Below are 21,521 nucleotides of genomic sequence, written 5' to 3'. Positions count from 1 at the left end.
AGCCCCAGGTAAGCATGGGGCCATACCTGGTGGGGTTTTTTTTTTTTTTTTAAATGGGGGCGTTAGGGATCTGAATTCAGATTTTTTTTAAATCTTTTTTCCCATTTTTAAAATTATTTATTTTTCTATTATAAGCTTGATACAGTATAAATTCTTATCCTAATAGTGAAATGTTTGATTGAGGCTTGCCCAGTGATTGAGTAAAACCAAAACTTATTATAAGCCACAGTCACCCTAGGGTCCCCCCTGCTATGTAGCCTCCCTGGTCCTGTGGGTTGCAGTCTGATTGTTCTTTGCTTTCTATCTAGAATCCACTCATGAGTGAGCACATACCATGTTTGTCCTTCTGGGTTTGGGTTACCTCACTCAGGATGATATTTTCTAGTTCCATCCATTGCTGAATTCAGGTCTTATGATTGTACAGCCTTCACTCTTGCCAGCTGACTCACCTCCCGTGTTCCTTGTGAAATTGTGTGTGTGTGTGTGTGTGTGTGTGTGTGTGTGTGTGTGTGTGTACACATGCACAAGAACACATGTAGGTCAGAGGACAACTTATGGAAGTTAATTCTCTCCTTCCACCATGTAGAATCCAGGGATCAAACTCAGGTTGTCAGCTTTGGCAGCAAGTGCCTTTCCCAGCTGAGCCATCTCACTGGCCTCTTTATATTTTCAATATGTTCATGGTAAAATCATTTTCTAGGCAAGACTAGGTTTTCATTGGTTCTTGTGCCTTCAGGGGTAAAAAGAACGAACACTAAGAAGTTAAGTAAATGGGACTGAACCCTTTTCTGGGGAAACACAGAACCTGTGAGATCAAATGTCAACTCTCCCACTCACTGGGGTTACAAAGTTCCAGGAAACGACCAGGATATGACCTCATGTCACCTGAAAAATGAATAGATGGAACATGTTAAATCTCTAGAACCTGTGGCTACTTCTTGCCAAGAGGGTCCCTAGTTCACACACGGGTGAGATGATGTCACTCGTGGCTGATTTGGTCAGGGAGCAAGGGCACAAATAACACAAGGACCAGGCCGTTATTGTTCAAACAGCAATGTTTAGTTGTACAACACAGAGGCTAGCAACATTTACATGACCAGTCTGAGTGTCTGTTGGCTTGTTTTCAACTGGGAAATTAAACCTTGAATATCACCAAAAACAGTGGCTGGGACCAATTAACATTTTAAAAAACGGGTCATTCCTGCATCCTCTAGGCTTGGGCCTCTTGTTCCAATGGGACTTGTAGATGAATGGCCCACAAGTCACCAGCCTTTGAGGGAGTTGTATCCAGGTGGTGATGGCAGGTGAGGCGGCCAAGGCAGGGTTCTATAAAGACCCAGTGTATGGGGCAGTGGCAGCCAACATTCGCGAACATTCATGCATCTGAGGGCTTGGCCCTCCATTGAGTATTTTCCATTAGCCTATAGCGACCACCTGTGGTCAGGCTAGTGCATTGCTCACATTAATAGGGTGGGGGATGGGCGTAGGAATGGTCAGGGTAGGTGGAAAGAGATCCCTCTTATTGCTAAATGTACAAAGGGGTGCTAGTTTTCTTCCTAGAGTGTATAGCTTGTGGGTTTGGGGTGGTTTGTGTGTGTGTGTTTAATTCACTTTTTTTTTTTTAAGTTTGGGGATAAGGAAGTCAAACCCGGCAACATCTTTTCAGGAAAACCATTTCCCAAATGGCCGTACTGGGGGGGGGGGGAGCGGGGGAGTAAACAGGTTCTCTACACATACACACACACATACATACACACACTGGGCCAGCCACCAGTGGTGGTTTGTTGTTTTTGTTTTTGTTTTTTAAGGGACGCTAGCTCTCTTGCTCCCCAACAGCTGCAACGAATCATCCTTATAAATACCTTTAAGCAATGAAGGAGACACCCTGGTCCCACAGGAGGGCTCACACAGATGACCTCAGTGACTTTGACAAGCAGAGAAAAAAAAAATTGCTTTCTTGACCGTTTGAGGGAGCCAAGAAGCGTACTCATGCAGATGAACGGCTAGGGAGCAACACCGGGTCCCTTCAAGATGGTTGCAAGTCGCTGGTATGGGCTTGCAAGGGCAGGAGAAGCTCTCCAGAGTTCCTTCTCTCTACGCATGGGCGGGGGGCTGCTGACAGACGATGGAGCAGGGCAATGCTGGCTGGCAGGAACTCCAATCCATTAGGAGGAGAGGGGTGGTTTGGCTACGTGGAGGAAGCTACTATCCTAACGAGGCAGCCGGCCCCTCCCGCCTGTGAGGGTTGAGAGAGGCTGTGGAGGTGGGGATGGGCCAGCACGGCATTAAAAGGGGCTCGGCCCTGCAGCAATGGCAGCTGGAAGGCATGAGGGAGAAGCAGCGCTTGAAATGGCCTTCACTCAGCAGTGGGGCAGGGGGTAGCTGGCACAGGTGGAAGGACAGTACCCAGGAGGCCTTCTCCCTGCAAGGGGAGTTGAGAACGGTTGAGGGTGTGGAGACCAGCAGCTCACAGCAGACACATAAAACAGCTTCTCTAGGGAGAGTGAGACCATGGCGGTGGGAGGGGGCGGGGGGGGGGGGGGGGCGCTAGGCACCATTCTCCTACTTAGCCTATCCAATGCCCACCATCCTTATCCCCTGCTGGCCCTAGGCACCCAGTTCCATGTCACCATACATGACAGCTAGGCTACCACTCTGGCCTGACAGGTGCCTACTCTGGAGTAACTTTATAGGGAAGTAGGCATGAAGAGGGAGGACCCGATAGCTGGGGTACAGCAGTCTCCAGGAGAGGCTAAGACCATAGGATAGGGGTCACATGATCTGATCATCCCCTCCTCTTTCACTTGGTCCACTGAATCATGGGTCTTCCTTCTTTTTTTTGTTTTTCTTAGCACCTGAGTGATAAAGGGCTGGGATTATAAATGCTGGCATTCAGTGAGGACCAGTTAAACACCCAGGCTGGACCAGGGGATGGGATAGTGGATAAGACCAATTATAAACAGAATCCCTTGGTCCCTTCCCTTCCTTTTCCTAAAGCCTAAACTGTTTTCCTTAAAGCAGCTTTAGAAACTACAGGAAGAAAAAAGTGTGTGCAAGGAGCAGTGGACGTGTGCATTAACCACTACAGGGCTCCTGAAAGAGGCAAGAGAAGGCTAAGTGTACAGCTGTGGTGTTCTCGGGAACATCCATAGGATCAGAAGGTGGGAGAACTGGGTCAGGGAGAGAAGCAGAGAGAGACAAATGAGAACAGAGAAAAATGAGTCAGGTTTATCTGAGGCGGAGCCACAGAAAAGCCAGCTTACCACAGAAAGAGGCTCTAGAGAAAGGGAAACGTGTCCTAGAATGAGTCTCCAAAGCCCAGCCTCCTAAGAAATTCCATATATTGTTTCTGATATTTCAGAATTAGTTCGAAAACGTAATGCCCTCCGCTCAAAAGTTGCCTCACTTGGCCAGTGTATGTGCCTCCTTGAACAGAACACTGGGGGCGTGTTGGCAGCCCAAGTTACCAAGTTCCCCTATTTGCCTAGGCTACTCCCAAGCAAATTTCAGTGTTCAGCTGCAGAAACTGACGTTGATATTCCCTGTAGCTCTGATTTCTCTTCCTGTCTCGTATGCATTGTCCCATGCTTTTACTTGTGATTTTTTTAAAAATCTGCATATGGGAGTTTGTCTGTGTGTGTGTGTGTGTGTGTGTGTGTGTGTGTGTGTGTGTGTGTGTGTAGACTATGCTCATGGCAGCTAAAAGAGGGTTTCTGATCCTCTGGAAGGGGAGTCACAAATAGTCTCGAGCTGCCAAGTACATGCCTGGAACCGAACCTGGGTCCTCTGCAAGAGTTAGAAGTTGCTCTTAAGCACAGAGGCATCTCTTCAGCCCCCTAGTTATAATTTTATTTTAGGGCAGCAGAAAGTCAATGAAGGAAGTAGGCTGGGTATGATCTCTAAATATAGAAACGAAGCTAACATAGATTACTCGAAAAGGAAGTGGAAGGTCAGAGGCAGGCAGGAGAGATGGAGACTGTAGAAGGGGTGGAGAGAGAAATCCGGAAGAGGAGACAACCAGCCAGTCTGAAATGCGAAGTGAACACAGAAAGCAATGGCCTGTAATGGTGATGGCGCTGCTTGACAGTGACCTTGACATAGACCCAATGTCCACAGACTCCATGTCTAGGCACTAATCCTGCAGGAACCCCCCACATTCTTCTCTGCTCCCCATGGTCTTTCTTTTCATCTCTTCCAAGAAGCCCCAGCCTTCCTCCAGGGCCACCCCAACTTACAACGAAGGTTGTTCCAAACCCCAACACCCCACCACGGGCTAGCTCAGCCACCTGTCTGTGAAAACTATTTGCAGCCCCAGTTTGTGGGTGGGTCAGAAGTAAGAAAGAGTTGCCTGTGGCTCACCTGCTCCCAGCATTTTAAAACAAAACCTTCCCCAGACCTCCTGAGTGAGGTGCACAGCTTTGTGTTCTGGAGCACAAGAGAAAAGGAGACAGAATGGATAGTCATGGAGAAGGCAGACTAACGAACTTTCCAGAGAGGGCAATGAAAATACCTCACTCCTGAGCACACACACTCAGGCACTCTCTCATACACACACACACACACACACACACACACAGGACAAAATACTCCACAAATACCAGACAGGCCTGTGGGACAGAGCTGAAAGGAAAAGGTGGCTGGAGGTGGTGTCTGGGACATGTGTGTGTTTGGAGAAGTGGGATGTGTGACAGATAACACAGAGAAGGAGGCATCATGGATTACTGTCGTGGCTCTCTGTGTCCACGCTCACCGGAGGGAGGCCTCCATTGTCATTGAGCCTCTTGGCCCTGTAAGTCTCATAGTGGATGTTGTGGGTTACTTCTTTGAGGTCCTGGAGGTGAGTCCTGAAGGACAGAGTAAAAAAGAGAAGGGGATGCAATTAAGCGTCGGAAGAGGAGGAAGAGATCCACCTCTGAGGCTAACACATCTCTCTGGGAGACCGGACTCCATGACTGGGCCCCACTGAGGGCCAGTGACACTTCTTCAATCCCTCCTTCACTGAGACAGGGGCTAGACCTGGGCCAGAAAGCTCTGTCAGAGAGACATGGAAGCTCAGGACGTGAATCTGAGCAGATGGCCCTCAATCCCAAATAATTAAACCTGCCCCCTGGGGAGAGGGGGACCATCTTACCTGATGATGAAGTGGCGAAGCAGGGCAAACTCACAATGGTTGAGGTTCTCCACTACGGATAAAACAGAAGAAAGGGGGGGGGGGGGGTTCTAGACAGGTTCTTTAGTGGCCTGGTTCCCTTCCTTCTTCTTCTTTTTTTTTTTAACTTTTTAGTCAGGTATAATGGACACAATACTATTCTATTCACCGAAGAATGAATCTCAATATAGACTGGTTTTTCCCACATTTTACAAAAAAAAACTAATGTGGAAGTTTGAAAGAACTTGTGAATGCCTAAGATGAGCAAAACACACAGGACCTCATAAGTGAACCAGCTCTCAAAGGTCACTCTCTATACAAAAAGCCCAGTTAGCAGAGATGGAGAGACTACTGTCTATAAACCACACACCAAGAACTGTGGGAACGGGGGGAGGATAAGGCAAGACTCTGGTCCCACAATGTGTATATAACATTCTCACCACTATTTCTAATCCAAGGCGAACAATGAGATAATGCTACTTTGAAAATCCTGAGGTACTGGGTGTGGTGAGCACAGCAGCTCACCACTGCAATCCCAGCATGTAGGAGAAGGGGCCGAAGGATAACATGTTCAGGGCCAGCCATGGATACAGAAGAAAAACATGTCTCCCCCCCAAAAAAAAACCAAAAAACAAAAACACTACTTAGGGGCTGGCTCAGTGGTTTAGAGCACTGGCTGTCCTTCTAGAGGACCTGGGTTCAATTCCCAGCATCCACATGGCAGCTCACAACTGTCTGTAACTCCAGTTCCCAGGTACCTGACATTCTCACATCAATGCACATAAAATAAAAAATAAATTATATATTAAAAAAACACTAGTTAAGGATTTAGCTCAGTGGCAGCACACTTGTTTAGCACAGCAAGGCCCTGAGTTCTATGACCAGGACCACAAAAATTATTAACAATAAACAATTCAGTACAGTGGCATAAATCTCATCAAAATATCCAAATCTGATATTCAAGTTTCACTAGCGCATTAAAAGCACTGGGTTTACTCTCCAGGGCAGCTGCTGGTGGTGGTTGGGGACTGTGTGACCTTTGCAAAGCAAAGCATTTAACTTTTCTGAGATTCATATTCTCAAGACAGGAACACCTGGCGTGCACTCCTTACGGGGCTACCATGTGAATAAAGGGTTGTTTTCTCGGTTTGGTTTTGTCTGTACTGTGCAGGGGATCGAACCTAGGGCTTTGCACATGCTAAGCAAGCACTCTATCACTGAGCTGCTACTCCCCATCCCTGAATGAGACCCTTGAAGTAACTTCTTGAAAACTTTCAGAATCATCAGGGCCCTCCCGAGGTCACATCTATCCATAATAAATGGTAGACCAAGACAACAGCCAAGCCACCCTTTGGCACTTTGCCAGGTCACATATGGAACCCTTTCTCTGGTTGGTTGGTCTGTCTGTCTGTCTGTCTGTCTGTCTGTTTGTTTTTCTCCACCCTCAATAGTTTCTCCAGGTTCTAAATTCATTTGACAGGCCAAGTCATTGCCACCTGGCCACATGTTAAAAGGTACCGTTGCTTCCTGCCTGTGACTGGCATCCCAGAATAGCACTTAGACCTCCCGATGCTTAACTGGAGAGCCACTTCTTCCGGAGATGTAGCGGCTTACCTTCGATGATCCCCCAGGGTGTTTTTCTGCCCAGGACCCTCTTGCCGTTCACTTGGTATTCCTTATCACTCCCCACCACAGCGAAGGGCATGCTCTCCTGCTGGATGGGGGAAGACACAAACCAACACACATGCTCAGTCCTCTTCTCCACACCGAATGTCCGAGGGCAGGACAGCCTTTCACAACTTCCTTTGTTGCTCATTCAATGATGCTCCTGGGGGTAAAGTCAAGACTCTGCCCCTTGAAAAGACTGAGCTAGGACTCTCTGGGATCCCTGACTACACTGTGGTCTGGCTGGTTAGCCTCAGAAAGTTGGCTTTCCTTCAACTAAAGAGCACTTTGTTCAGTTCATTGTGCCGGAGCACATACTTTCATTTGATTTGGAACCGCTCTGTGAGCTAGCTAGGACAGACTCTCACAAACAGCACCAACCCGCCCCCCCCTCCAGGCGCCAGCCAGACTCCGAGATGTGTTATGTGGCTCCCATGGAACCTGCTGGCAGATGCCCAGGTACTAAACTCTCAGGGCTCTAGGCTGCTCTGTTCTATCAGGACAAGCACCCGAATGTATCTACCCAGTGTGTGTTACTGTCATCTGATAAATGAGTCATGTATTGCTTAATGACAAAAAAAAAAAAAAAAAAAGGTTCTGAGTAAAGTTCATGGGTGATTGTGCCATGGGGTGAACTCATAGCATAAGAAGTATGCAAACTAATAAGACAGCTACCATGTTACCAGGTGATATGATTGCAGGGAAGCACTGTCTGGCCCTTCACAGACCAAAATCTCTTCATGCAGCACATGAATGCCATATGTAAACTGAGGACACATAGATGTAGAGCTGTCTTCGTGCAGAAAGATGATGAACATGAACTGCTTTGGCATTAAGGATGGACTCTGGGCTGAGAGTGCAGGTCAGTGATAGAGTGCTTGCCTAGCATACCGAAGGCTCTGATCCTCAGCACTGCACAGTGTGTGTGTGTGTGTGTGTGTGTGTGTGTGTGTGTGTGTGTGTGTGTGATGATGATGATGCCATCCCCAGCACCACAAAAATATGAAGGCTGATGGATGTGACTCATACTTTAACATTTTAGCTTCCTAAACTATTTCTTTTTAGATATTCAAGATTTGTAGACATCACTTTTAAAGGTGATTATCTGAGGCTGATGAGGTGGCTCAGTGGATAAAGATACTTGCCACAAGTCTGATGACCTGAGTTAGATCCATAGTAGAAGGAGAAAATTAACTCCCCAGAGCTGTCCTCTGACCTCCACACATGCCACAGGCATGACCAACTCCCACTCCCTCACCATCCCAAAAGTAAATTAATGTCATTTAAAGGGTTTGTTTTTTTTTTTTAAATGCTGGGCAGTGATGGCACACCTTAATCCCAGCACTCAAAAGATAGAGGCAGTGGATCTTTGTGAGTTCAAGGCCAACCTGGTCTACAAAAAGAGTTCCAGGACAGCCAGGGCTGTTACACAGAGAAAACCTGTCTCAAAAAAAAAAAAAAAAAAAAAAAATTTAAGTGATAATCTTGATTCAGTTGCCTCTTTCAAAACTGAGTATCTGTCCAACTATAAGGGATAAAAGGACTCTGCTATATTATTCAACTTTCTAGAAGAGTCTAGAAGGGTCTTAAAACCTAAGCTGTGAGGAGAGAGATTTGTCACAGATTAGACTGGGTTGGGCAATGGGCCCAGGTTTCTGATGCAGAATCACAGAATTGTAGCAATTTTGAGTTGGGGGCAAGACCTTAGAAGGCATGGAGCCGATAGTCTCCAAATCTGGTTCCTGGTGGGGCCAGAGCCACAGAGGGCATCTTAGCACCTGCTGGGACAGCAGAGCTCTGTGCCCATGACACGCAGCCAAAGCAGTTCTGTTCTGGTGGTTTGTATATTAGAGCTCTAAAGTTTTTTGTTTGTTTAAAGATTTATTTATTATGCATACAGTGTTCTGCCTACATGTATCCCTGCAGGTCAGAAGAGGGCCCAAGATTTCATTACAGATGGTTGTGAACTGCCATGGGGGTGCTGGGAATTGAACTCAGGACCTCTGGAAGAACAGCCAGTGTTCTTAACCTCTGAGCCATCTTTTCAGCACTTGTTTAAAATTTTTAATTATATAGTGTGTGTGTGTGTGTGTGTGTGTGTGTGTGTGTGTGTGTGTGTGTGTGTGTGTGTGTTCTCTCAAGTGTGTACAGAGATCAAGGAGCAAAACATCAGGTCGTCAGCTTGGCAGCAAGAGCCTTCACGCACTAAGCACTAATCTCATTGGCCCTTGGTTGTTTTTTATATAGTTCTTCTAGGGAGAGAGAAAGCCTATAAGCCACTCACCAGCTTCTGTATTTTATAAAGGGAGAAATTGAGACAAACTTTGGCTAGAGCATAATTCCCTGGGCACCTTCCCAATGCTTTCACTGCCTGCTGCCCCATCTCCTAACACTGTGGTTTTGCCAGGTCCTGGGAAGGAAAGGGAGGCTTTCTATCATCATCTGGTGGTGGAAGGGACTGGGTACAGGAAGCCCTGCTGTGTGTTCACAGTCCTAGTGAGGGTCACTGTCTTCCCCGCTTCCTGACCAAAAGAAGCGGCAAGGGGAAAAGCGAAGGAAGGGCCTGAAGGCACATCCCAGAGGCACCGAGGAGGCACCTACCCTGATCTTGTCATTCTCTGTCTTGTCCTCCAAATCCTCATCAAACTCCTTCTGAGGGTAGAACTCGATGCCATTTACTTCAAGCTCTTTGCGAACCTAGAGGAGGTGCAAGGCACGACAGTGTTGATAATCCCTAGGCCCTAGGCAACAGAAAGACCCCAAGAAAAGACACCACCCAGCCTGAGAGGAAAGAGGAGGAGTCTGTGAGAGCAGGCTCAGCCCCCGGCCCCCCCACCCCGGGGGGGGGGGGGTCAGACAAACAGCACAGCTGAGTCCAGCCACCACAGGCCACGCTCACAACCTTGACCTTCATGCTCTAGTCCCCTTTGCAAGGAAGGGAGGTAAAGCCCTCCTGGGCTCTCTGTTAGCCCTCCAGGATTTCTTCAGGGTTCTTTTTGGTTTCTTCGTCTTTTTTTTTTTCATCCAGTGAGTGAGTACTAGTGTGGGCTGGCTACTGGTTAGTGTCTTTCAAGTCTTTCTAGTAACCCTACCATTGGAGAAGTAAGATCGAGGGTTCCCAGTGATGAGTGTATCTGGGAGCCTTTGCAGACATACCTTTGGCCCAGGAACTTCTAGCGCTTGCCTCCTGGATGGTTAAGTGGGAGGGAGTGAGTGGAAGACATGGCAGGTAGGAAATGGCTTGGACCCAGAGGAGGGGAAGGAAGCCCTAGGGAGGAAAAGGGCAAAGGGGCGGCTCACCCTCTGCTTGAATTCAGATTTCTCCTCCAGGGTCATGGTGTCAGCCTTGGCAATGACAGGGATGATGTTCACCACTTTGCTGAGGTGTTTCATGAACTCAAGATCAAGAGGTCGTAAGCTGGAGCCCAGAGAAGGCAGGAAGGTCAGAGCCACCAACCCTTCCCACCTCAGCCACTGCCCTCCCGACACCGTCTTTGGGGGAGCACCGGTCTGGGGATCTGGCTGAGGCCACGCAGCTGCGGCCTCTCCTCCGGCACATGTCCACTTCAGCCCCCACTGCGTTGACCCCAACACTACCCTCAACCCATCGCAACCAGGCTCTCCTCTGTTTCCATGTAAAGCATGTCTGTCCTCAAACCCCCTCAAATCATTCCATGACACCGTTTCTGACCTAGGAGTTTCTTCTTTCTTTTTTTTTTTCTTTTCTTTTCCTTTTTTTTTTTTTTTTTTTTTTTTTTGGTTTTTCAAGACAGGGGTTTCTCTGTGTAGCTTTGCACCTTTTTCCTGGAACTCACTTGGTAGCCCAGGCTAGCCTCGAACTCACAGAGATCCGCCTGCCTCTGCCTCCCGAGTGCTGGGATTAAAGGTGTGCGCCACCACCGCCCGCCCGGCGGAGTTTCTTTCTCTGGGGGACATACACGGATGGCCATTACCAACTGAACTCCTAACAGCCTCACCTTGGCCTCCACATTCCATCCTGCAGAGCCAGGCTCTAGAGCCCCAGTCTGACTCTAGTTTGCAGTTGGGGGGATTCACTGATTCTGATTGTCTGATAGTTCCCACTAACTGTGGGCCAAGGTCTCAGAAAAGCTAAAACTATGGTTTTAGCCGAAGCAGGAAAATCTCAAATACCAAGCCAGTCTGGGCTACCAAGTAAGTGCAAGGCAATTTTGGACAACTAAGTGAGACCTCGTTTTTTTTTTTAAAAAAAAAAAAAAAAAGAGGGGCTGGGGAGATGGCTAAGCAGTTAAGAGCACTGACTGTTCTTCCAGAGGACCTGGGTTCAGTTCCCAACACCCACATGACAGACAGCTCACAACTGTTCGTAATTCCAAGACCTGACACTCTCACACAGACATACATGCAGGCAAAACAGCAATGCACATAATTTTTTATAAAAATTAAAAGGGCTGGACATGGTGACACATGCCAGCACTCGGGAGGCAGAGGCAGGCAGATCTCTGAGTTCAAGGCCAGCCTGGTCTACAGAGTGAGTTCCAGGACAGTCAGGGCTTCACAGAGAAACCTCATCTAAAAAAAATACCATAAGTAAATAAATATTTTTTTAAAAAAGTAAAAGGAGGGCTGGAGTATATATAGCTCAAGGGTAGAGTTCTTACCTGGCACATGTGAGGCCCTGGGTTCAATTCCCAGTACTCATTCTTAAAAACAAAACAAAACCAACAAAAAAGCCCTCATTTTTTGAGGTCCTAGGTCTGACCCAGGTTTATTATTTCACAACCTCTATTGCTCAACACTGGCTGGGAACCCCTGGATCCTTCAAAATTCAGGGTCTACCTTGCTGTATCATCCTCTCCAAAACTTAAGTTCTGACCCTGCAGAGGGACTTAGAGAGAGACACTGTCCTGCGGGAAGGTGGCTAGAAACACCACTGAGATCCCTGACCTCTGCCTGTTCCCACATTGCCCATCGTGGGGCCCACGTGCTACTTACAAGTTAAGTTCCCAGCACATCCTTCATCTCTGGATGTCTGGCTCCTCCTGCTGGAATGGCCACTGTCTAGAAACCTACAGCTAAGTTCCACATCTTGCCTAGATGCCAGCCCCAATCCAGTAGCCCTGATTTCCCCTACGTTACCTTTCTTGCCTCCCCCACACCCCAAGTCTTGTCCAAAACAAGTATCTATTGAACAAATGAGGTGCTTTCTGCCCAAGTTCTCTTTGCTGCTGGTATAGTTGGGCTGTTCTGAGTACCAGTAAACAGAATGGGGGCAGTGATGTGCTAGGTACCAGTAAACAGTATAGGGGGCGTGATGTGCTGGGTACCAGTAAACAGTATGGGGGTGGTAATGTGCTGGGCACCAGTAAACAGTATAGGGGGTATGATGTGCTGGGTACCAGTAAACAGTACTGGGGTGGGGGAGTGATGGTGAGCTTTACTCTCTTTCTTATGGAAAGTCTAGGGAACCCTAAGGTCACGGGGCCTCCCAGCCATCTGACCCTCCCCAGCGAAGTCCAGGTATGGATTCTCCCATCCTTGGCACAAATGGCACAAACCGGAGCCAGGCCCAGTAGGAGGAGCAGGTCTGGTACATACGAGTGTCCTGTGGGGGAGATGAAGTAGAGACAGCAGTGGACACGAGTGTCGGGAATGCGTTTCTTCCTGGCGATGTTCACCTCTTCCTTCAGGAACTTCTCATACTGCTCATTGATGTATTTCTCAATGGGCTCCCAGCTGAGGGGTTGGGGGGAGACACAGATGGGATACATCAAGAGGAGAGGCTCAGGAGCGCCTCTTAGGCTCAGTCAGGTCCCAATCCCGTCATCTCACGTCCTAACCTCCTTTCTCCCTGCCCCCCCCCCCCCCCCCACGACAAGTTCGCCCTCAACCTCCCCCATGGATGGCTTTCCACAGGTGGTTAGCACGGGTAGATTTTGCCCAGGGGACCCAGCCTCTCTCCCAGGAGGATGCAGGCCGTTCTCAACGGGAATGAATCTGCACTGTGTCTTCCTGGCGGCGCAGGGCGCTTGGGAAGGAGATCTCAGGGGCGGACACACACCAGTTTTCATTGTTGATCTGGTCCCCGAAGCCTGGTGTGTCGATGACAGTCAGCTTCATTTTGACACCGCCTTCCTCTATCACTGGAGAGGACGGAAAGAGCACCACATGGGTCAGTCCTCCCACTGACCCCAGGGGCCCTGCAGCCTGCTGGCCAGGAGCACCCAGACTCTTAGAAGCAGCCAAGCCACGTCTCCCACTCAGCACTTCTACGAAGGCTCCTCCCTACACCTAGAAGACAGAGTCCTACTTCTTCTGTGTCTACTTCTGTCTGAATCCTCCCTGAGCCTTGTCACCCAGTTCAAGACCCACCTCTCAATTCTCCACACACTCTCTCCTCCTACCCCCACCTCACTCGCTAGCCTATGGAGTTTGCACTAACAAATTTGGGGCTTAATTCCACTCTGTAGTTCCCTTTCACATCTTATTCCCCAGTAGGCCCCCTCTCCCTTACTTAGCATCAGCCCCCTCCAAATGATGCCCACCGAGGATGCTGGCCTAATCCTCACCATGCCCAATCGCTTTGATCTCGACTGTTTTAGGGATCTTCTCCTCCCGGGTCCAGCTGGAGGCCTTTCGGCTCACTTGGGACTTGAAGAGGGTGTTGACCAGCGTTGACTTGCCCAGTCCACTCTGGCCTGTAGCAAGGGAGGAGGAGACGGAGAAAGGGAGACAGGCCGCACATCTACCTCCTGAGCTGCAGAGCCCTCCGGTGAGCTTACAGGGCTCCAGAGCTGTGATCCAAACCCTATTTGAACGCCCCTTGGGGATGAGCAATTAGGTAGGAATGTCCAATGGAGAGGACCCTTGAGAAATGGAGTTGGATTCCATGTTCCTTCATGGACCCCAGGACCATCGGAAGAAGGCTCAGCTTGTACATTTGTGGTGTGTGTGAGATGCAGTTCTCTGGTTTGGTCTGGCTTGTGTTTTTGTTCAGCTTAGCTTTTCCATCTTTAATAACACTTAAAGTGAGAACAGAGTTACTCTGCATGCACATCCTGCCTCATGGTGCCTGAGCGCTTCCCAATCTGTTAGTAAAATTGGTCTTTTTTACCCCCCCTCCTCCGGTGCTGGGGACTGAAAACCAGGGCATTGTGCTTGACTGTCAGGCTCTTTAACACAGACTGAATCCACACCCGACCCCACCCCCCAAAATCACTCTTCATACCATCCCTGCGCATCGCATAGCAGAGCTGTCTACCTCCCCTAGCTGAGATGTAGCACGTGTGAAAGAATAAAGCTAGCAGATGCAAGATCAGGGTTCACATCCCAAGAACCACGCTTTTTACATTTATTCATTCTGTGTGTGTATATGTGTTATATGCTCATGTTGTCTGTGTGTGCATGTGCATGTGTGGCATATGTTACATGTGTATCCGTATATATGTGATGTGTGTATTATGTGGTATGTATGTATATGTGGTGTTTTCACTGCTTTGGGCTTGCCATGCTATCCCCTTAGGCCATCGTCTCTTCACAGATGGGTAAGGAAGGAGGGAACTGACAGAGACCAGGAATGGTGAATAAAAGTATTTTCTCATCCCACCTGAGGAGTTGGCAGAAGCCACTTAAATCATTATGTTGAAAAGGCTCTGTCGGAAAGAACACGCAAGTCAAGAGACTCTCTCTGTGCGTGAGTAGAATGTAGATGGGGGTTGCTAAGAGTTGCGTTGGAGCAGTTCCCAGCCAGGAGAGAAGTCTAAATTTATCCCGAGGTTAAAAGAGTTATGGAATTAGAATGGATGAGTTCGGCATGTTGGGAAAGCCATTGGGTAGCCAGCGGACAATGAATTGGAGAGGAAAGGAGATGGAGAGCCAGGAGGGTCAATGTCATCCCAGCTGGCACAGCCATAAGTGTCCATGAACCATCTACCACCTACTTCTGTTTTTTTGTTTTGTTTTGTTTGAGGGTTTTTTGTTGCTGTTGGTTTGGTTTTTCTTTTCTCTGTGCGACAGTCCTGGCTGTCCTAGACCTTGCTCTGTAGACCAGGCCGGCCACAAACTCACTGAGCTCCACCTGCCTCTGCCTCCCAGGTGCTGGCACTAATGGTGTGTGCCACCACCACCCAGCTTAATTAAGAACTTCCAGTTCTTAAACTATGACTTTGGTACCAGAAAGTTAAAACAGCCACGTCACAGGGCACACTGTCAGCTCGGCTGGTGTGTTTGCAGCAAAATGGCTACCCTGGCTGAGGGGCCTAACCTTCTGCAGATCAGCACTGCATCAGGCAGCTGCCGCTCCCCAGGTGAGCTAGCCTAGGGTGGTGGTGGGGGGGATGGGCAGAAGCTGACAGGCCTGGGAGATCTTTACAAGGTTAGAGGGACAGGGCTTGTTGACTAGATGGGGGAAGAAGGAGGGAGGAGGCTGCCTCACTCCATTTCCACACCCAGTGAACAACTCAGATGAAGCAAATGTCCCTTCCTGCTACATACTGTGACTCACGGATGCTACTCAGTGACTAAGACCCTGGAAAATCTTGAAGCTTTAAGGTGTGAACGGTTAGACCATCTTTCTCACAGCTCTTGGAGATGGGAAAGGGCTGACGATGCCCTTTCCACAAACCTAAAAGCCCACTCAGAGTGATGAAGTGGCCGCCTGTCTACATTCAGCTAGCGGCGAAGCCAGGCTGGCCATCCACCCAAATCTCCCATCCTTGAATCAGCCGGTTAGGAGGAAGGAACCAGACCTTCATGATCAGCATGATGAAATCCTCCCTCCTAGAAAGAGCTCACCCTAGAGAAGCCAGGTCATTCGGGGGAAAGAAATGGGATCCTTGGCGCTGCCCACCACTAGGCCTTCAGTGACCCCATGGCTTTCCATACCAACGACCATGATGTTGAAGTCAAAACCAGTCTTCATGGTTTTCTTGCGCATCTGTTCGATGATGGTGTCAATGCCGATGTAGCCTAGCAGGTTAGAGTTGATGCTGACCGGCTTCATGGGCACCGCCGGCTTAGGCCTGGGCTCAGGTACCAGCTCTGACATAGCTGCGTCCGTCCTGGCCTCTGGAAGCCCTGAAAAGCCACGGTAGGAGGAATAGGTAGGTTAAGTGGCAGGAAAACAGGTTTCATGAAAGGCACAATAGTATTTGATATGGAGTCATGGAGTTGGGACTGGAAGAGACCATAATATCATCCAGTCTGGGTCCCGAACTGTGTAGACGAAAAACCTACTGATGCCCTGTGGGTGGGTGGGTGGGTGGGTGGGGGACTTGCCCAAGAACACTGTTTACGTCAGTTGCAAAATCTGTACCAGTACCAGGTTCTCCAGTTTGTTTATTGTTGGTGAAATTGCTGAATGTAAGTATATGCACCATGTGTATTCAGTGTCTACAGAAGCCAGAAGAGGACACTGGATCATCCTAGAATTCGATTTACAAACTGCTGGGAGCCGCCATGAAGGTACTGGGAATCAAACCCAGGTCCTCTGCTAGAGCCTTCTTAACCACTGAGCCGTCTCTCTAGCCCCAACCAGGTTCTCCAGTTGCTGGACACTTTCAAACACATCACTGCTCCAAAGCGCTGCATCTGCATATGCAATCCAGGAGCTCCTTCACCTCGGCTCTTCTGCTACCTGCATAACTATTGCAGCACGGCTGTCTTGGGTCTGCAGACGGTTAATAGCATCCACAGTCTCTGCTAGTCTCCAGAAGGACCTCTCAGATGCAAGCACCAAAAGTATCTCTACAGAGTACCAAATGTTTCTTGGGGGGCAAGTCCACCCCAAAGGAGCACCGGTCTATAAAATGTCTCAGTCATTCAGATCTGCATCTTGCCTTGCCAAGTAAGGAACAAGGAAGCTTTAGGGTTCTAGGTCTACTGTCTATCAACTGTCAATGACCTGTTACTTGGTCTTTTAGAAGCAATCAGAGCTGCCTTTCTTTGCAGAGCAAACATGACTCCACCCTCGGCCTCAGCCTCCCCTCTGCGCCATGAGTTTCAAAGCTGGTGCGCAGCACAGGGTCTCCCAACACCTCCCATGCAAAGTTTTGAGCCTGCGGAGCCAGCAAGGAAGGAATGATACCTGGTCAAGGACTGTTACTTGTATAAGATGGCGCTCTCATACAAGTAAGCAGCAGAAGGGGAGGCTGAGGAAATAGCCCTCCTCAAAGAAGGTCAAGGGTCTCCTTGGCAGCCCAGGGGCATGTTCACACACAGGAGAGATGTGGCAGGTCACTGTCCAGCAGGGTAAGTTCTAGGAGAGATCAATTCCATTTCCCTGTCTGAAAAGTGAAAAGGATCTCGGCTCTGCTATTTGTCAGCTGGTCCTTGGGCAGGCCACTTCCCTCCTCTGAGCCTGCTTCTTCCTCTGTAGAATACTAGGATCATGACTAAGGCTGTGGTGAGCATCACATGAGCTATGATGCTCATAAGCCCAGAGTCCAGTCTCACAGACCCATGCTCTCTTGCGCTTGCCTTTGTCTCCCCCCCCCCCCCCACCCAAATGCTGGGATTAAAGACACGTCCACCACCGCCCAGCTACCCTTCACCTTTTCAAGTTCAGCTTTCTGGAAGGGGATTGAACCTGAGCACATGAAAGAAAGTATTTCTGAAGTGGAGGTGCCCCGGTTCCTAATTTCACAAGCATATTCTTTACAGCCATGCTCTAGAGGAGCCGTGGCGTTTTTAAAACCCTATGGTTCATGATTACCACCCTGCGTCTCAGCCTTGTGAGGAGGGTTGATGCAACAGCAGATGGGCAGGAGGAAGTGGGAACATGTCTCCCGCCCCATTCCCAAGCCCAGCCAGGAGTCTGCTCCTGTACCCCCACCACCTGGTCCTTCCCCTAGTCCTGGCAAGATGTTCTTTCCTGATGGAAAACTTTCCCATGTTCCCCCTCGGGCACAGCTAAACCTAACAAAGCCTCAACACCTCCCCAGAGCCTGGCTCTGCTCCCTCTTGCTTCCCAGGAAGCTGTTGCCAACCCAAGTGGCTCCAGAGGGCAGCAGGATTGGCTCGGCCCTGTGACAGCTGACTCTGAACAGGCTGAGTCTGCTCCTCCAACTCCACACACGGTCCATGTCCCCCTTTAGCACATCTGCCCTGGGAGCCAGTGCCCCGTTTCTCCTTCCTGCTGTTCTCACAGCCTGGCCCTTTTGGTTTCCTATGTGCCAGGCACATTTGGTACCCACAGCCTGTGTTGTGACATAAGCCACCCGGGCGGCAGGCGAAGGTACTTGTATATGTGGAGGTTGTAAATACTTATAAAGCATGTGTCCTCGCCATGGCCTACTCAGCTCTGTCTGTCAGACCCTGGTTGAAGGAGGGAGCTGACCAGATGCCCAAACAACTCCTAGACTCTCTGGCTGGCCTGATGTAAGCCCAGGGAATGAATGGTTCTCTCTTTCATTCTTCCAAGGAGCCGCGTTGGCATCCATGCTGAGGAAGGTACAGGGCACCCACTAGCAAGTCAGCCTCCTCCCGACCACATGCCAATCACATGCCAGTCACAGGCCAACGGCCGCCACTGATCAAGTACCACAAATACCGTAGACGCCACTGTGCCACAAGCTTTGCTGGAACACCCTGTACCCCCTCCTCAAAACCCCAGCTAAGTCACTTCCCATCTGCTGTGGATGCCTCAGACCTCTGCAGGTTCTACAGTACTTGGCATGTCCATTCACTCCAGGTCATTCTAGGTGCTGCCAATGGAAACCTCACCAAACCAAGGGCTACCTTACATGCCAAGGATATATTTGTATCCAAGACAAGGTCACTGCCCCCTGAGGACCCACTGTCTATGAAGGTGCCTAACAAGTACGCCAGGACCTCCAGGGTCCAGAGCAAATGCTGCTCTGGAGTTGGCCTCTGTGGCTCCACGCTCTTCTCCCTCCACGCCCCAGGTCCCACCAGGCCATCCTTGGATGGGCAGTTGATATAGACATGAGTCCTGGCTAGCTGACTCCTAAGAGAGGGGACTGTCCCTGCCTTCCTGGGTTACTAAGTCATACAAAAACATGAATGTAAATGACCTGTCACTGGATGGGTGCTGCTTTCCAGCCCCCTTGGAGGTCGGAGCCATGCTTTATTGTTCTCTGTGCTCAGAGCATCCTAGCATATCATAGATACTCAGCAATGAATGAATGGATGGTAGGTGAATGAAAGCCCCACAAGGCAGGAGTCCCTGCAGACAACACTGCTTCCTGTCCAGAGCGCCGGGGACCCCACCAACAACAAATAGCTGTTGTGTGAGCCATGGTCAAGGTAGGTAGGTACACCTCTAGAGACCTCCTCCATCCCCTGCATCCGAGATTGGACTGGGGGCTTCCCAAGAGTGGGGAAATACTTTGTAACTGCTCACAGCAGAATGCAGCTAGATGGCCCCTGGGGGCCCCTCCTAAGCTCCCAGCTCTCCTAGAGAGGGTTGCATCTGTCTGCAGCACCCCCTGCTAGGTACCACCTGCCACATCAGTGCTCCAGGAAGAGAGACAGTCCACCTGACTCAGCTCTGGCCCACAGGACAGCACACTCCATCCCTAAGGCAAGCGAGGATGTTGTGCTTTCTCCTACAGGAAAATGAATGGCTTTGTCTTTGTCTGGTCCAGAGACCCCACCCCTCTGTCGGAAAGGTAGCAATAGGAGAAAGGGAACTTTCTAGAATAATACCTGCCTGCTTAGCTTAATGCTAGGCTATCTCTTCCTTCCCAAGCTGAGGGGTCTTCTCCGGCCCCCTTGGTAACCAGCGGCTTTTAAAACCCCACCCCCACCGCAGACAGAGCCAATTCTAGTTTATCCCAGCTCCAGCCTCGGGCAGCTCAAAAAAAAAAAAAAAAAAAGAAAAGAAAAGAAACAGGTCCTTCCCCATTAAAAGAAGCAAAGGGCCCTGGGACACCCCCTTCCCCCATTCTAGTTAGGAAGCCAATGAGTTCCCTTGGAGACCACCAGCTGGTGCCTGTCTCTGCGCTTGGTCTCTATGTGGGGGAAGGGGACTGACTGTCAGCGTACAGGTCTCTTACTGGTTGGAGGTGGTCTGGTACCCATGCTTGGAGTACATGCTGTGCGTGTGTGTGCGTGTCCTGGTGTGCTCCAGCGGGGGCTTTCCCTAAGCATCTGGGTCTCCATACCTCCCCGAGCTCCTGTGTGTGCCTTTTCCCGAGACTATGCTTCCAAGTGTGTGCCACCCGGTGTGCGTGTGTCCATGCATATGTCACTGCACGTGGGGTCTTCAGCACAGCAACCCCTCCCTTTGGTAGCGCTTGGGGCCGTAGCCTCCTCCCGGCCGGTGCCAGGCGCCCAAGCGACAGCCCTACCTTTGGACATGAATCCTCCTTTGTCTCGGGTCCTCCGGGAGATGCTCAGGGCGCGGGGCTGCAAGGCTGAGCCGGGCGCGGGCTCCCTCTGGGCCAAGCGGCCCCTGCAGCCGGGCCTCGCCCCACGGCGCCGTCCGCCTACCCGCCCGACCCGCCGCCCCTGCGCCCCGCGCCCGCCCGGGACCTCGCCTCCGCTCGCTCGGCGCCGAGCCGCCCCTGCCCGCGCGCACCGATGCTGCCGCTGCCACCGGCACCACGTGACCCGCGCGCTGGCCGGCCCCGCCGAGGGCCCCTCCCCTTCCCGCGGCTCCCTCGCCAGCACGCAGGAGCAGGTACGCGAGCTCGCGTTGCCCCGCCGGCAAAGGTGCCTGCATCGCAATACCTGTCTCTTTCTCTCTCTCTCTCTCTCTCTCTAGAACCTGTCCCCAGCTCCCTACCAGGTCTGGGGCGCAAGAGCTCGGTAGCAGCTGCCGGTGACCGTGCGCGTGCGTGAGTCACGCGCTGATTGGAATATTGCGCTGGCTCACCGCGGTTCTGCCCAGGCGCGGTTGCTGACAGATAGAGCTCCGAATCAGAGGACCGGGTTCCAGGCCCACCTCCCAGCCTGGATCCTGAACCCTATAACCTTGAACTACTCAGGAACTTCCCTGAGCCTCCTTTACCCACCCCAGAAGTCTTGGATGCCTTGACGGTGGCTTGTTGGTCGACCCTGGGAGCACAGGGCTGAGGATGACCAAACCTTCTTGACCTTAAAGGTTTGGGGTCTAACAGAAATCCGAAGGCTGGTTCACACAGGTGCTGTGGAGGGCACGCAAACAGGCACCATGGAGATAATGGAAGATTTGGAGCAGGTGAGGGCCAACGTGAAAAAGCAAATGGTGGTGAGCAAAAGAAATGAAAGGGCATTCTCCAGAGAAGGGCAACGGGGCCTGCGAAGCCCAGAGGAGGCAGAGCAGTGCAGTGGATAGCTCCGAACGCTGACCTGGGCTGAGGCAGGAAAGATAACGTACAAAGACTGTCCCCTGCTAAGAGGGTGGAGAGGCGGGCAGAGCAGTGGGCTTTAGAGGTGATAACATTGAGACTTTAAAACTCTGCCACCAGATGGCTAAGTCTCTGTGGCAGCGTTGTGAGGATGGGAGAAGCAGAAGGGTACAAAGCTGTGACAGCTGCGGGGTGTGGTGGCACACGTCTTTAATTCCCGCACTCAGGAGGCTGGGGCAGAGCCAGCTGGATCTCTGTGCGTTTGAGGTCAGCCTGGTCTACAGTAGTTAGTTCCAGAACAGCCAGGGCTACATTGATACATTGTCTCAAAAGAAAAAAAAAAAAAAGTGTTGACAGCCACATGGTCAAGTGCAGAGGAGGCGCATAAATCAGATTGAGAAAAGACAGAATAGGATGAAGACAGACAATGAGCAAGG

The 21,521-nt window shown here is 50.3% G+C and overlaps 1 protein-coding gene and 1 long non-coding RNA gene across 11 annotated transcripts in view; one reads left to right on the top strand and one right to left on the bottom strand.

Moving 5' to 3' along the window:
• Nucleotides 1-1,037: 1,037 nt before the first annotated feature.
• Nucleotides 1,038-21,521, bottom strand: part of Septin3 (septin 3) — a 22,969-nt gene continuing 2,485 nt past the window's right edge. Inside the window, exons 1-12 of one of the 9 annotated variants that reach the window (XM_036207686.1) lie at nucleotides 20,541-20,608; nucleotides 15,677-15,868; nucleotides 13,363-13,491; nucleotides 12,855-12,936; nucleotides 12,392-12,529; nucleotides 10,115-10,232; nucleotides 9,416-9,511; nucleotides 6,764-6,863; nucleotides 5,132-5,183; nucleotides 4,751-4,844; nucleotides 4,360-4,425; nucleotides 1,038-2,422 (exon numbers count right to left, since the gene is read on the bottom strand). In XM_036207686.1, coding sequence (XP_036063579.1) covers nucleotides 2,357-2,422; nucleotides 4,360-4,425; nucleotides 4,751-4,844; nucleotides 5,132-5,183; nucleotides 6,764-6,863; nucleotides 9,416-9,511; nucleotides 10,115-10,232; nucleotides 12,392-12,529; nucleotides 12,855-12,936; nucleotides 13,363-13,491; nucleotides 15,677-15,839 — 1,104 coding nt within the window. In that variant the 5' untranslated portion in view covers nucleotides 15,840-15,868; nucleotides 20,541-20,608 and the 3' untranslated portion in view covers nucleotides 1,038-2,356. Of the gene's footprint in view, nucleotides 2,423-4,357; nucleotides 4,845-5,131; nucleotides 5,184-6,763; nucleotides 6,864-9,415; nucleotides 9,512-10,114; nucleotides 10,233-12,391; nucleotides 12,530-12,854; nucleotides 12,937-13,362; nucleotides 13,492-15,676; nucleotides 15,869-20,103; nucleotides 20,385-20,540; nucleotides 20,609-21,521 lie in introns of those variants that run through there. The other 8 variants (XM_036207683.1, XM_036207685.1, XM_036207690.1 and 5 more) reach the window with 8 other exon arrangements.
• LOC118596796 overlaps nucleotides 20,453-21,521 on the top strand; it is a 15,118-nt gene continuing 14,049 nt past the window's right edge. For both annotated transcript variants that reach the window (XR_004946748.1, XR_004946747.1), the window contains exon 1: nucleotides 20,453-20,954. This is a non-coding gene — a long non-coding RNA (uncharacterized LOC118596796). The remainder of the gene's footprint in view (nucleotides 20,955-21,521) is intronic.

The sequence above is a fragment of the Onychomys torridus genome, chromosome 16, assembly GCF_903995425.1.
Source record: "Onychomys torridus chromosome 16, mOncTor1.1, whole genome shotgun sequence".
NCBI classification, from domain to species: domain Eukaryota; kingdom Metazoa; phylum Chordata; class Mammalia; order Rodentia; family Cricetidae; genus Onychomys; species Onychomys torridus.
This window is presented reverse-complemented; position numbering and strand designations above follow the sequence as displayed.